A 15,947-nucleotide genomic window follows, 5' to 3' on the forward strand; every position below is an offset into this window, starting at 1 on the left:
TAATTACACCTTGGAAATAAGCATTTGAGAGTATTTTTGGAAGGAAGATTTTGTTTTGAGGGTATTTTAGTGTGGAAAATAAATTTTGAAGGTGTATTTAATGCATCTTAACATGTGCCATAAACGGTACCCTTTATGTGGCTGCCACTAGAGGGGAGGTTTTTGAGTGTTAATGTCTTATTATCCTCATAAGGTCTGGTGGATGTTATGCTGTGATTGCGAGGAAAAAAGAAGGGATTGGTCAGTCCCAAGAATGATCACTTCAATAAAATCGTTGTGGGTGACATTGGCTATCGGCCATTTGTTTGTTTAAACATCTTCCTAACCGAGTGATAGTCAATTACGAACATGACCTGTAAACCCCTATACTAGACAAGGTCTGGCGGATGTTATGTTGTGATTGTTTGGAAACAAGACAGTATTGGTCAGTCCTAAGAACGCTCACTTCAATAAAATCATTGTGGGTGATATTGGCTTTCAGCCATTTGTTTGTTTTAAACGTCTTCCTAACTGAGGAATGGTCGGTCAATTATGAACATGACCTGTAAACCCCTATACTAGACAATGATCGTAACCAAGCCCCTCCCCCCATTGTGTCCGTAATGTCACTATTCTAGAATATAAATATTTGGATTTCGTAAAACCCTTGTCGCTCTAGCACTAGAGAACTTCCCCTTCATAGTCATTCACAGCGCATGTTTAGTATTCTCCATCTCCTCCTAGTCAGCCTCTCTCAAGGAGAAAAAAAACAGAGTGACAAACAAAAGAATATCTTGATTTGTTAGAAATTGGACAGGTAAAAGAAATTTCTTGTCGAATGGTGTACCTACCGAAAAATGAATAAACTTCAGTTCCAAGAAATGATATATTCTAATAAGAAGGTCCTTTTGAAGGAAACTATTCAACTAATCATTTTTGTGTTATTTGTTCATTTATGCCATCTAATTTAATATTATCTTTATCTAGAATATACAATATCTTGTTGACACTTCCTATATTGCCCTTTCTCTTGATGACACGTAAATGTTTACATTTTCTCTCGCCACTGTTTGCTCAAGCCTAAGATTCATCGTTGAAAACAACATAAGAAGAATCCAAGTTTCCATTGGAGATTGGATAACTAACAACATGATTCATACCAAGAGTAAATCTCAGCTACAATTTTCATGTGCCTCTACCCTTCATGCTGAGCTCAAGTGCCTCTGTAGTCTGTTCGTTCCTCCCCTCTTGTGGCAAGAGGACTCGAGTGTTTAGACTGAAAAGGTCTCAATGAGAACTTAGTGCACTCCATCACAATGACACATGAGATCTTTTTCCAAGAGACTCAGAGATGAACATCGTTGGTTAGAAGTGGGTTTTCAAAACCAAGCTAAAGGCACATGGGTTGGTTGAAGTAACGGTACAAGACAAGACTAGTAGCAACCAATGCAAGAACAAAGCCAATAGTAGGCAAGACATTTATCCACTAACACAGGTGCCAACCCACTAATGATACCATAAACCTGGGTTCAAATCTCACCAGCACGGATTTAATTGCTAATTTATTGATTAATGATCGTATAAAAATAGACTACAGGTACACTCTTAAAGTTCCACGATAGAAAAAGCAGAGTTTGACTCAAATGGCTTTGCTTTGCACGTTGGAAGCGTGATTGTTGGTAGGTATACAGATTTAACACTTTTTGACGACATCTCACGGTAACATGCACTTGAAATTGTTGGTTTTGATTGAAATATTTTCAAAGTCTTCAATGATAAAATATTTAACAAAGAAACCATTTCAAGATTAAATTTAATTAAAATTTGAATCTTATAGACCATAAAGACAAGGCTTACCTTTAAATGGTTTACCCAATCAAATCATGGGAATAATTGATATATAACATCAAATTGCTTTAAAAATCTGGCAAGTTATCCCAGTTGGGACATAATCAGATTATAAATGTCAATCTTCCATTGACTCATCTAACATCTGAGATGACTTGTTCAAGATTATGAAAATATCGATCTGAGTTTTCGTTCAACCAGATGATTTGAATGTTTCTACTTTAAATGAATTGCATAATCGGTAAGCTTGAGTCAACATGGAGATAAATGGAGCAGATCAAAGAAATCCAACTTCTTGCTTTCTCCTTTTGATCATGCTCCTCTGAATTCTATTGGAAAGAAACAAACAGAGCGGGTGATTTTCTTGCTTGACTAGGGGTGTGGGAAAAATCTTTTTTTGGATTATTGAGGATAGCTCCTCTATCCTTCAAGAGTTGTTGAGAATTATTTTTGATGATCTCTCTTGTAATTATTCTCGTTAGTTTCTAAGAATAAAAGGGGAAGGGGGTCCTTTCAACATATATAAATATATATTCTTAATTAAGCATATTTTAATCCATAGGCGGAGCTAGTAAGGAGTCAGTTGGGGTAATGGCCCCCATAGAACTTTGATGTGCGCCTATATTTTCAACTAATTACATGTCATTTGGCCCCACCCCACCACCCCCACCCCTCCCTCCAATCCCCCCCAGATGACAATGCCTCTTCACTCAGCCTTCTCTCATTGATTAATTGAAAATGACCTAAATATCATTTTCTTCAACTTCTAACCAAAATCCTAACTATTTTGCCCCTACTACAAGAAAATCCTAGCTCCGCCCTTGCTAATCCACCTTATAATAGGAAAAATAATTATATGTATTTTGACCTATTTAACTGAGTTGACTTGTTTGAGAAAAAAATAAGATACATATTCTAAAATCATGGAAGAAGGAAAGAAAGTGATATAGATCAATTGTTCATAGAGGTCTATAGATCAAATGGGTTAATATCAAGCATTTTTTGCATTTCATCATTAATAAATCACATTAGCGATCATTAAACGCTTCTGGATTATAAAAGGAATTTGGATACTAACCTAAGAATGAATCCATGACCAAGTTTTAAAAGTTCGCATTGATATATTGTTAAGGTCAGAAGGAAAATCAAGATAATTTCAACTGATAATCTGATATATTTTGAAACAAAATGAAGTTCCAAACAATATTTCGGAAATATTTAATATTTCAAAGATAATAATCGATTCCATTCTGGCTCTGGAATTAAAATATTCCATAAAAAGAAAAAACAAAAAAAGCTTGAACCTTTGAATCATGGCCCACGTAGACTATGAAGCTCCTTACTTCAGCATGACGTGTATTTTTCATGCAAATCCACTTGTCGTGTTTCATGAGCCTAGATGTGATGATGAATGGCCGTGTGTCTCAAGGAAATGAACATTAGTTTATATATAATCCTATAGATTAAGAAAGAATGGGGACCCACCTAGCATTAAAAGCCATTAAGGAAGTTATCTAACAGTTGATTGGCTCTTTATCACATATGGGCCCACCATAATATGATAATCTTTTTGATCAAAAGTATCAGTGGTGGAGATTTTTTCTTTAAAGAAATAATATAGTTTTGAAACCCCAATGAAAGAAAAACAAAACTAAATGTCAAGATTAGCTGCCCAAATGAGATTCTTCATCAAGACTTCTTCTTTGAAGTTTAAACATTTATGACTGTAAGGAGTGAAAAATTAAATAATATTCAGCCAAACAGATAAGTTTTGAAAGGGATATGATGGAATATTTTTCAATGACCAAAATACCCTCTTTTACATCATGGTTTCGTCAACTGTTTGGACTGCAATTTTCTTTTTTTCCTTATATAAATGATTATAAGAATCGGGTCTGATCCATTCATGACCCAGTGGGTTTAGTCTGGATCTTACATGTTAAAATAATCTGATTATTAATTGGGTTCGGTTTGGGTTAAGTAATAGTGAAAATGGGTTGCTTAAACTTGACCTCCCAATCATATATATACATGGGTTCAAAATAGATTTGATTTGATTCGATCTGATCCTTATAAGACTGATTCTAGAATGACCCGACCCGATCCAATATCCAATCCGGACCTTATCCATCGACAGCTCTACCTACGAACATGGATTTTGGGTCACGGGTTATCCCCAATCAAAATATCTAATTGGGTTTGCTCCAATGGGTGTAAGTACGGATAATAGAGTTTTGAGACGTACACAACATGTACAAAGTATAAGAAGAGTACTTTATTAATAGACATGGTATGCGAGGCATCAAATTGAAGAACTTTTCAAGTCTCAAGCGTGGGTTGAGATTCTCTGTCAAACGGACGGTTGAGATGTTAAGGATTTTTAAGAAAAATGCATTTTTACCAAATTATGTTAATCCCTAGAAAATTCGAGTCTCCAACGCGTTTGATACTATTCCTCAAACGTGGTTTCTGACATTAGAAAGTTGTTGAGATTAGTATCTCCCGACCCGTCATGTTCTTCCTATCTAACCACCGACAATGCCATTAAAGAAGCAAGGAACCCATGCACCTATATGATAATTTTAATATACCCCTCCAGATTTTCAATATTTAAGATATCCCTAACCTTTTAAAAAATTTAACATGCCGCCCTTATTGATGCCAATCCTTATCAATACTTTCTATGTGGAGTCCGACTAGCCTTACTATAATAGTGAGGAAGAAAAACTTTACTAAACCTCATCCACCGCTAAAAAGACATCCATAAAAAACCTAAAATGAGTAATAAAAATTCATTGTTTTTAAACTCTTCAATTTATGGGTAATAATTAAAAATTAAAATCTTTACTATTATAACGAAAAAAGACGGAATAGGAATGATACAACAAGATTATTTACATACATGATCAATAATGAGATCCTTTCATTATTTTTCATGAAAATGAGGATTACAACCTCCCAATCTCACTTCTTGAAAAATATCTCATAGAAATCCTAAAATGAGTTGGTTATATAAATGTATAGTTTGTAGAAAGACAACTTTAAATTGAATGAAAATATAACCCTCCTAAAAATGGATATCACATAGTATTTATCTTTAATCTTAATCCAAGCGTCAAGCCTTATGAGAAAAAAAAAAAAAAAAACTATAAACTTTTTGAGAAAAAATTAAAGTTTTTTGGAAAGTTAGTCAAAGAAATTGGATTTTGAAGGAAAAATTAGATATTTTGAAAAGATATTGAAAATGGGTTTTTATTGACATTAAGTTGCATTAAATACATCTTAGAAATAAGTATTTGAGGGTATTTGTGATAAAAAAAAAAAAACTTTTGAAGACATTTGTGGGAGGAAATTCAATTTTCAAAGTGTATTTAATGGAGCTTAACTTGTGCCTTTAGGGCACATGTTAAGAAAACTCTTGAAGATGAGAACATTTAGGTCATTTTCTAGCAGTGTCTTTAGTAAGACTACGGTCAAGGGGTATCTAACTTATGGATTATCTAAGGGGGTATGTAAGTCTAAATCACACACCAAAAATTTTCAATATTTCTGGTGGGTTGTTGGAGCAGCTTTTAATGCTCTGTTATACTTTTCAACAATCCCCACTCAACCCCTTCTCATATATCTCCCCTCTTACATAAAATTCTAAAAAAAAAAAAAAAAAAATCCAAATCTGTACTCTTCTCTGAGACTCTAGTTCTTATTTTTTTTCTCCATAAATTATGGAACTTTGGGTCCCCACAAATTGTACCCTTTTCTATGTTCTTGCATACTTCTTCATGGGTTATAAATAAGAAGCTGAGTATCCTCTCCTCTTTGTCTCTCCTACTTTGATTTGGGTTCCTTTTTTTCTTGTTTTTGGGCTATAAGTAGTTGTAGTTATAGTGATGGCTGAGTTTTCTGGGGCTAATGGAAACCATGCAAAATCCATGGAGGAAGGTGGAGAGTCCCTTCATCAAGCTTCTCATGTTTTTGCATCCAAAACAGACAAACAATCTGTCTTTTGTGTCTCTCTTCCTTTCTTGCAAAAGGTGATTCTTCCTCTTCTTTACTATATAACCAAAAGTAGAACATTTTCTTTTAATATTTATTTTTTTTCTCCTTTAAATACTTATTTTAATGTGAATTCTTTGATCATTATCCATGCCTTATCCTTTATTATTGGCATCTGCAATAGAAATCTTATTTTACTATTCAACTCTATCTTGATCCATTTGTTCTTGTTGTTTGGTGGAGCTTTTTGCCCATCAAAAGCACTTTTAGGTCCCAAAATCTTGTTTGATAGACTTTTGAATTGCATGACCCGCTTTTATTATCTGACTTTTGTGGGAATTTGGAATGAAACTTATGAGCTTTTAGATGATTTTTAAATATATATATATATTTTTTTAAATTCTTTAGAGAACATTATGATCAATCATACACAATTTATAATACAAAAATTACTCTTTACAAAATGTTATACAACTTCTCAAAGCACTTCTAGACACAACATTGGTCGCAATCGCGAATTCTTATAGAAGTATTTTCATTGAAGTAATTTTATTGAAAGTAGAGTTGACCAAACCATTCCTAAATTAAGTCATGCAGTTTCATATCTATTATGACATAATGAAAAGGTATTTATAAATGAAATTGAACTTAAGTTTCAAGCCCAACAACCTAATCTATCCAAAACTAAGAATTAGAATTCTAAAATGGTGAATTTCAATTGTACCATTTAATTAATTATTAGCCTCAAGACTAAGAAAGTATCGGAGGAATTCAATGTATATTTCTTTGTTAATTACTAAACAATTAGAAGATTTTTAATCAAATTTATGTTTGTTGGATGCAGTTGATTGCGGAGGTGTTGGGGACATATTTTGTGATATTTGCAGGTTGTGCGGCGGTGGTGGTGAATCTTAGTGAAGGCAAAGTGGTGACATTCCCCGGGATTAGCATAGTTTGGGGTCTGGTGGTGATGGTCATGGTCTACTCTGTCGGCCATATTTCTGGTGCCCACTTCAACCCCGCTGTCTCTATTGCCTTTGCCACTTGCGGGAGATTCCCATGGAAACAGGTATAATATATATCATCCATTAAAGTCTCATTAAATTTGCATTTACATATCGAAAAATACAATTTAAAATAGGACTGATTAATCGTCTCGATGAAGGTTTAACATTTTAAATGACCTTAATGTACACATCGCAAATTAAAGGGCCCTCACCACTTTGTAGAATTTTTTCCTGTTAAATCAAGTAGGCCCCATTCAATAATGCATATATATGAAATGGTAATATCGAAACATTTAGTTGAATTACCTTGGAATGTCTTAATGTAGGTTTGATCAGCCTCGTACTCACAAACTGTGTGAACCCAATCATATAATGAATCCTACTAAAATGGTCCAAATTGTAAAAGGAGTAGGGATGGGGTCAATGTGGGACCAATTTAATAAGGACTGGATTGGACTAGGAACTTATCTTATAAAAATTGGGTTAGACTTTTGTCGAATTGAGTTTTTATCGGATGCCAATATTAGGATCCAAATCCAATAATATAAGAACCAAATTAAACCAGGTTTGGATTGGATCAAATCCGATCTGACGTACAATACATAAATAAACTTCATCTAGCTATTTAAACAAAATATAGTATAATTTACATACTTTCTCCTCTTTTATCATATCGGGGTCCTATCGGATCAAGATATGGGTGATCCAGAACCAATCCAATATATTATCATATCTGATCCTTATCAGAACTCAACTCCTCGATCCACACCTGAAGTTTTTGGACTGAAATGGATTGAATTTCAATTTTCTTTGGGACTAGATTTTTTCCTGCTGAGATTCATGAAGTGGTTGTAAATTGCAACCACCTTGGCCCATATCTTGTAAACTAGGTAGATTATCCAAAGGTTTACCAAACATTGACCATCAAATGTATTATTTTATTTTTATTTTTTGAGTCATTAGGAGCTTGAGCTGATGATAATGAAACGTTCTCTTTAACTTCTTTGTTTTTTTTTTTTTTTTTTTCTAACTTTTATTTTAATTGCTATATTTACTTCCATTTCCCCCTCTAATTTTCCCTTAATCTGCATGGAAGGTGCCAGCTTATATATCGGCTCAGGTACTAGGATCGACACTTGCGAGTGGAACACTAAGGTTACTCTTCAGCGGTTTCCGGCACGAGCACTTCCCAGGAACAATACCGGCTGGTTCTGACCTCCAATCCCTGATGTTGGAGTTCATCATCACCTTCTACCTCATGTTTGTGATCTCGGGTGTTGCCACCGATAATCGAGCTGTATGCTCTCCTGCACCACCTACTTTTGTCACATCTTTATCATTTTTGTTTGAGAATAATGAGTTTTGTTGATCAAAATTCACGTCAAATAATCTTTTTAAATTATAAAAAAATGCTCTTATACTTTAGTAGGTTGTTTATTTTTCCGCTTTCTCCTAAAAAGAATGTTGTGTATGATTTACATTTATTAATTTTTCTAAACTCCTACTTCTCCTAGAAAGAGTGCTGGGTATATATACTTCATATAAATTAAACTTTTAAACTTTTAAAATTAAACTAATTTTATTAATCAAGGGTGCCCTTTTATTTGTATCATTCTTTATATTATGTACACTTATGGAGGCTTAGATTAAGATAATTAATTTTAAATTATTGCAGATTGGAGAACTTGCTGGGCTTGCTGTGGGTGCAACCGTACTGCTAAACGTGCTTTTTGCTGGGTACTTATTTATTTCTTTAGACTAATGTACAAGAATGCTCTTGATTAAACTATTGGATGGTGATGAAACTACATGCAGCAGCATCAGTGCTAGGGGTATCAATGGGCCGAACCGGATCCTAATTGTTGAATTTTTAATTGCCCATAAAAACTTGCCCATTCATTAACTCGGTCGGGTCTTTACTAAAATTGGTATACCCAGTCTGGTTGCATTTGGGCCAGATTTTTGGTGGGTCCTAATCACCTGATGAGTCTGAACCCCATGCCCGATGTTCAAATAACGTGTCTTACTTAACCCGACCCTGCCTAGCCTGATCATCATCATCAAAATCTTATCTCAAAGATTTGCGATCGTCCACTTAGTCCAAAGCCATGCCTTCTATTATTAAAATTATGGTTAGCCTGACTCATTAAACTTGGCTTTTATTAGGGCTTACACCAACCCTTTTAAGAGTCAAGCCTCGGGTAAATCTTGACTCTCATTGGAGTCAATCTAACAGAAGACTTGGCTTTAGACATAGTGAAATGGAGGAATATGATTTTATTTAGCTGATCTCAAATCCTTGGGATACGGCTTTTGTTATCGTTGTTGAATATTGAAACAGCCATAAATATATGATGTTGGGGTTGATTGGTGTGTATGTGTATATGTGACTTTGACAGGCCAATATCAGGAGCATCGATGAACCCTGCAAGGAGTTTGGGACCAGCAATTGTATCAAATCGTTATGTGGGAATATGGATATACTTAGTGGGGCCCACCTGTGGGGCGATATCAGGTGCATGGGCCTACAATATCATTCGTTTCACCGATAAGCCATTGCGTGAGCTCACTAGCAGCGGATCTTTCCTCAAGAGCTTAGAAAGAAATGGCTCCAATTGAAATATTGGGGAAAAAAAATAGTTCCCATGTATTTTGTTGGTTTTATAAAGTATATATAATCTTCGACCATTATATATATACATATATATCCTTATTAGATGTTACTATATGGAAATGTAGGAGACTCAACTCCATGAATGTGTCTACCCCATACTTGTGCCAATGTGATGGTCAGTGGGCTTTACGAAAAAAATTAATTTGTTCACTCGACGGTTTCCCACTTCTTGTGGAAGCTGAAAGTGTGGACGCATCTATGAGGTGCTTCTCCATGGACCATAATGTGATTTTTAGGTTCGGCGAGAAGTTGAATTGGATTAACTTGGCTTTAGACAAAGTTAATCGTTTTAATTATTTTTATTTTTTTGATAACGGGGGTGTCAGGACTTATGTCCGACTAGGGGGGACCGGATTAGCCAGGGCTGAAATCAAGGCATATGGGACCCTCCCCCGGGCACATGCAACACCCGCATTTGCTCATACTAGGTATCGAACACACAACCTACTGACTCTCACCGCTTATTGGATTCGAAATTGCCATTGGACCACCCCCTCAGGGTTAGTATGAAATAATTATTTGATCATAAAGGTTACATGACACTCGATTATCAGAAACTGAGAACAACCATAAATGATACATTAATATAAAAGTAGGGGAACAATACCAAATAAACATTATTGTCTTTGAAAATGTCTGATATCTCAGAACAAATTTTCTCCAACTACATCGCACCATGCCCATGGAACCTCTAGTCTCAGTTTCCTTTCATCCATGTTATAGTATTTACAGCACTAAATCTTTTGGCAGAGCCATGGCTTCTTCGTGGTCTCGGAATAATAACAGGTCTACAACAAACTAAAATCAACATTAATTCCAACATGAATGACACCATACTAGCCCAAATGAACATAGTTTTCTTCCAATTCCAAATAATCCTTTTTATAAGAGAAAGCTCAGAATCAAGAACCAAAGAAGCAGTATAAATTTCAGGTATTCCGGTGCCAGGCCTGTACTCTGCTCGTTGTTCAAGGATCACCTTTAAGCAAGAAGTCGGCTCGTTTCCTCTCCTCAAGCCTCTCATTTTCAAGTTTAGAGTTTGTGATTCGGATGAGTAGCCGGTGAGGAGAGGAACACTTTTAAGGAAGGTCTCGAGATTGCGGATAAGCTGACTTTTGAATTGTAGCATACATGGGTAGCTTGAACTTGCTGTGACTTTACCATTTACTGATAAGAAGTCTACCCTGACCTTCGAACAGAAAAAATTACAGATGAGTTACAAATATTTACATTACGAACTTTGATGGAAAGTACTTAGAATTGAACAGCGATTTTGTTAAATGATACATCGATTCCCTAATCATTTTTGAGAGCTGTTTGTAATTTGTTTTTCTGTTACTAATAATTAGGTATGATGAAAATAGTATTACGACGAACCATAAGACTAAATTACCTAGGATGCATGTGCCCAAAGCCCCAAACAACAAAGCAAGATGGTGTTAATTTACTCATCATAAGGTTCCTAGAGAAGTCTCAAGAGCGTTTTGTATCTTTAAAGGGGCTATATACATATTAAAGAAGATTCTCCCTAAAAAAAAACCATCTTTAAATAAATACATAAACTCATATTTTCAAAAGAAAAATTATTGACTATAAGGAAAAAAAAAAACAATTTTCTCTCATTTTAGTGGAACATCCCCATGAGGGTTTTATGAAATCTGAGTACCAACTTTGTTAGAAGTACAATATCAAGTATGAAAAAATGTAATTTCAAAATGAGTATATATAGTCATTTTTGTAAATAATTAATTATTTTTTATGAAAATAAATGATATGATGAATTTGTTCCCTTTTTTTCTTAATATTTAAGAATGGCGAAATTCAACTTTGATCTTAATCAAGACGTAACTTTTTGATATGGGTGTCTCTTTGATTATTATTATATATGTTTTTGTGGCAATTTGTGAAGATCTAACCAATTGGTACAACAAAGAAAATACAAGAGAACAATGCACCGAGGTTTTACATGAAAAACCCTTCAATTAAAAGGAAAACAAAAATCATGAACCTACTCCAAAACCTCTGCCATGTAAATAATACTTACAATTCTTCTCTAGCAAAGAAGGAAGCTTCCCCCAGCCCTCGGGGGGTTAGGGGGGTAACATTCCTACTCTCTTAGCTAAACAAGTTGTAAGCCCATCTATGATATGGTCATAAGCCAATTCAAAAACTCTTACATGGGCCCTACGCAAGCGAGTTTACACTCATGAGCTGTTGCTCTCAAAGGCATCTCTAAAGAGGCTCAACTATGCGGTAGCTACCCCGCAGATTAGCTAATAGGAGCTAGAATTATAAGCCCATCTTTGGTGGGGCCGAAGGAAGCTTCAAGTGTAAGTGTAGGGTCACAACATCAAGGCAAAATATAACTCTTGAATAACAACAAACACATTGGAATGAGACAACAGCTAAAATTCACTAGAATTGAGTAGGTAAGATGAACAAAATGGACGAAAACACAACACACATAGAAAAATCGAACAAAAACTCGAAAACTGATGTAAAGAAATACCTGGAAGACCCCAAGCTTTCGATTATACTTGGACTCCGGTAATGCCAACGAGACAGCGAGTTGCGATTTGTGATTAAAGGAAAAATGTGTGACCCAAGAAATTTTAAATTTCCAACTTCAACATTTTCTGTGCAATTTACACCACATGAGACACTAGGGCAAGATATAATTGGGACCAAAGCAACTGGGCTACTCTTGGTGTAATCAAAATTTAGGGTTTCTGTTATCTGAATTGGTTCCTCCACCACATACCTCATTGTAACACCACCAATTACAAATCCCAAAACTAGAAAACCAAACAACAAGAAACACACATAAGCTGACCAGAAAAATCCCCAACCAAACCTCACCAATACCTTTGAATTTTGCTTCAAACATCCAACCAAAATTTCACACAAACAACCAGAAATCATCACAAATTGCTCAATTGTACGCTTTCTAGCCCAATTCAGAATTCTAAAAGGATCAAACATGAACATAATTGAACTATAAAAAAACCAAATTGGAAAAGTGAAGAAGCTAATAAATAAACTGATTTGAAAATTAATAGCTTTAATCCCTAACCCAGCAAAAAAAACAGAAAACTCAAAGAAAGATCGTAAATTTCTGATGAAATTTCATAATGAGGATAATTTGATCTCTGAGACAGATTTTCATGATCATTTAAAGCGTAAAAGATCAATTTTTTTTGTTCGTTAGGGGTAATTGTCTCAGAAACTTGGTGGGTAATTCTAGAATTCGAAAAGTTCGAATCTTTCGAACCATTAAATGGGATTTCTTGGTGGGAAAATCGAGAGGAGTAACGACGACGCAGGAGGCCATTCGAAAGAAGTTTTGATGAATAATGAGTGGGTTTGACTTTGACCCCATCATCATCATCTACATCGTCTTCGAAGGGAAGTTCTTCATCAACAGCGTTGAAGAACTTATTCTTGTTACAGTCGTCTCCTATCTTCGAATCCATCAATGAAAATCTCGGTTTAATCTTTTTAATTTTTTTAATTTTTAATTTTTGAGGGAGGGAAGGAGGGAGAGAGAGAGTGATGAAGGTCGAATGATTTGAAAGCAGAGGAGTTGGATTTATAGGAAGCAAGATGATGACGTGGCGTTTCGAGTATCGATGAGAGAGATAATCTTATTTAATAGGGTGATTTAGATATGGCCCTTATGATTTGGTGAATATTTGAGATTCCCCCCTTTTTCTTTTTTAACTGATGACATCCCCCTCTTAAGTTTTAATTCACTAATGGAAATGACCCAAATACCCTCATCTTTGAAACTTAGCAACAAAAAAATACTAATAATGATTTTCTGACTCCCCTCTATTCTCTCAACGTGGCATGTGACTAGGGGTATCAATGGATAGTCGAAAATTCGAATCCGATTTGAATTCGAAAAAATGGATATTATCTGAAAGTTTTGGATATCGAATTCGAATAGTTTTATATATTCAAATATGATAATATGCATTCGAAATAATATATAATATATATTATTTTATTTGATTTATTTTTTATATGAATAATATAATATATATTATTTTATTTATTATATAAATAATATAATATATAATAGATTTGTTTAATAAGGAAAATTGTGTTTTTTTTTTTTTTTAATATACAAATTATTTGAACTCTAATTGAATATTATTCGAAATCTGATAGGATAATCGGATTTGAATTCAAATAGAGTTTTAGAACAATCATTGGATTCGAATTCAAATTCAAATATCAAATAACAATTTCAGATTCAGATTTGGATATTATTGTATCAGAATCGATAAGCATCCGTTGACAATCCTACATATGTCATAATCGTAGATTTTCTTCCTCGACATACCCAACTGCACATGTTTATTGGGATGTGCAATTGTGCATCCAGAGGAAAGAAAATCTATGATTTTGTCACATTCCGCGTCGGAAGAGTAGAATGGGGAGTATATCAAATGGGGGAGTCAGAAAATCACGATAAAGAAAAACTCTAATTTCTTTTCAAAATCAGTCATCTTCATCCTTCCAAGTAAAAAAAAATTACTCTTATTTTGACCTTAAGATTTTGTGTGCTTTAACCTTCAAATATCAATACATGCAAAAGGATTTGGAATAAAAAATTATAGAATTCTAGGTAGAAAAATCTAAGGTTTCTTACAAAGGGTCAATGTTAGGTTGAAAGTCATGGATTAAAGCGCTCCAACAAAGTTTAGAATTCCAATTATTCAATAGGGTTCAATTGAATTAATTCCGATAAAGTTGAAAAGAAATCTATAATAAATTCAAGAAAATTTCAAGAATATACAATTGGATGTTTTTGAGTTTCTTACCTAAAGCCATTATCTTCAACCTCCCAAAAAATCCCATCTTATTCTTAGATTTGAATGTTGAAGAAAATAAAACTTGGAGTGAAGGTTGAAAATCAGGGCAAGCCAAGATTTTACCCACGTGGGGCAACAAAGAATGGAATACTTTTTGTGATAGCGGTGAATTTTTTTGACCGCCACTGTTATATGTCGTAACTCATAAATCCTTACACACTTGGAAAATTATTGTGGGGGGCAAGTTCCCTCTTGGCCCCCACGTTAAATTCGTCCCTAATTAAACATGTATTCATATTTGACAATTAATCGTAATTCATTGATTTAATTGATTAATCCCATATTCAGGAAATTTTATGGATTTTTTTTTTTTTTAAATGGAGAATTTTGTGGTTATAGAATGAAGATAATAAGGTTGAATAGATTAAAAATAATGTATTATATATGTTGAAGAGAGCATTTGTGTCATTTTCTACTTGTCTATTTGAGAAGACTAATGTCAAGGAGGTGTCATCATTTTAAAAGCAAAGTGGATATCTCAAATATTCACCAAACGTAGTGGGTTATATCTAAATCTCCTTATTTAATAAACATTTGTTTTCAATGTTTATTGTGATTTGTGACGAAGCGGTATCATGGATGACGAGGCTTCAACAATTTACATTGGTATTTGATAAAATTAACTATAAATCACAACCGTAGATTTGAAAAGAAAACTCCAAGATTGGATCATGATTCTAAATTTTGGCTGATTAAACACTAACAAGAGATTTGATTCTTCAGATCTCTAGACTTTTGGGAGGATCTATCATCTATGATGAAGCGCTGTCGCACAATAGTTTTCCTCGAATTAAGCACCATTTTCTAGATAAGGTCTCGCATTTCGAGACAGTTTCTTCATGATATGTTTCGAGATTGAAGTATGTAAGATATGTCCGTTATTTATCCTAGCCTAGGTAAGTGCAATGGTGATGTCCTCAGAGGACACGTGGAGATATTTTCAAAAAAATCTCGATAACTATCTAACGATACTGATTTCTTGTTAATTGGCCCACCCAAACTGGAAATCTTCGGCCTGCAAAGTAAGAATGGGCTCATATCATAATTCTTTAGCCAAATAGTCCATTGAAAATGTGATAATGTAGGACTTAATATACCGTTGGCCCATTTAAGTAGTACATGTATTATAAAAATTAAGATTTTTATCCGATTAAAAGTATTGGGCCTTGTTAAAGGCACACCTTAAATTGCATTAAATACACCTTGGGAATAAGCACCTGAGTGCATTTTGGGTCAAATAAAATTTTGTTGAGGGCAGTTACGGTACAAAAAACAGATCCCAAAGTGTATTTAATGCACTTCAACGTGTGCCTTTAGTGCATATCACATATTTGGTGGGATCTTGATCAATTTGAGTAAATTAAAATTGTGTTTGGAGGAGATTGAATTTTTATGGGTTTTGTTTTGTACTTCTCAAAGTCGAATAATAATTGTGTTGTTTTTGTGGTTTTTAGGATTTGATTGTCATGCCTATGGAAAAATCTGACCCCTTTAGCAATAGTTTCTCATAACATTTAATTTTTATTTATTTATTATTATTTTATAATGAAAAAAATGAAGGTTTTA

At 34.2% G+C, this 15,947-nt stretch overlaps 2 protein-coding genes across 2 annotated transcripts; one reads left to right on the plus strand and one right to left on the minus strand.

Moving 5' to 3' along the window:
* The first annotated feature begins 5,464 nt into the window (after positions 1-5,464).
* On the plus strand, positions 5,465-9,553 carry LOC147392340 (aquaporin NIP1-1-like). The gene is made up of 5 exons (XM_086459566.1): positions 5,465-5,858; positions 6,665-6,889; positions 7,924-8,124; positions 8,503-8,564; positions 9,227-9,553. Exons 1-5 carry the CDS (start codon positions 5,715-5,717, stop codon positions 9,444-9,446), a joined length of 852 nt encoding a protein of 283 aa, XP_086315692.1. The 5' UTR covers positions 5,465-5,714; the 3' UTR covers positions 9,447-9,553.
* Positions 9,554-9,903: 350 nt separating this feature from the next.
* On the minus strand, positions 9,904-13,033 carry LOC147392341 (seipin-2-like). The gene is given in 3 exon segments (XM_086459565.1): positions 9,904-10,690; positions 12,011-12,087; positions 12,090-13,033. Coding segments are annotated over 3 exon segments (969 nt in total). The 5' UTR covers positions 12,490-13,033; the 3' UTR covers positions 9,904-10,198.
* Between the last annotated feature and the right edge of the window lie 2,914 nt (positions 13,034-15,947).

The sequence above is a fragment of the Akebia trifoliata genome, chromosome 11, assembly GCF_017979445.1.
Source record: "Akebia trifoliata isolate Shusen 1 chromosome 11, ASM1797944v1, whole genome shotgun sequence".
Lineage (NCBI taxonomy): Eukaryota > Viridiplantae > Streptophyta > Magnoliopsida > Ranunculales > Lardizabalaceae > Akebia > Akebia trifoliata.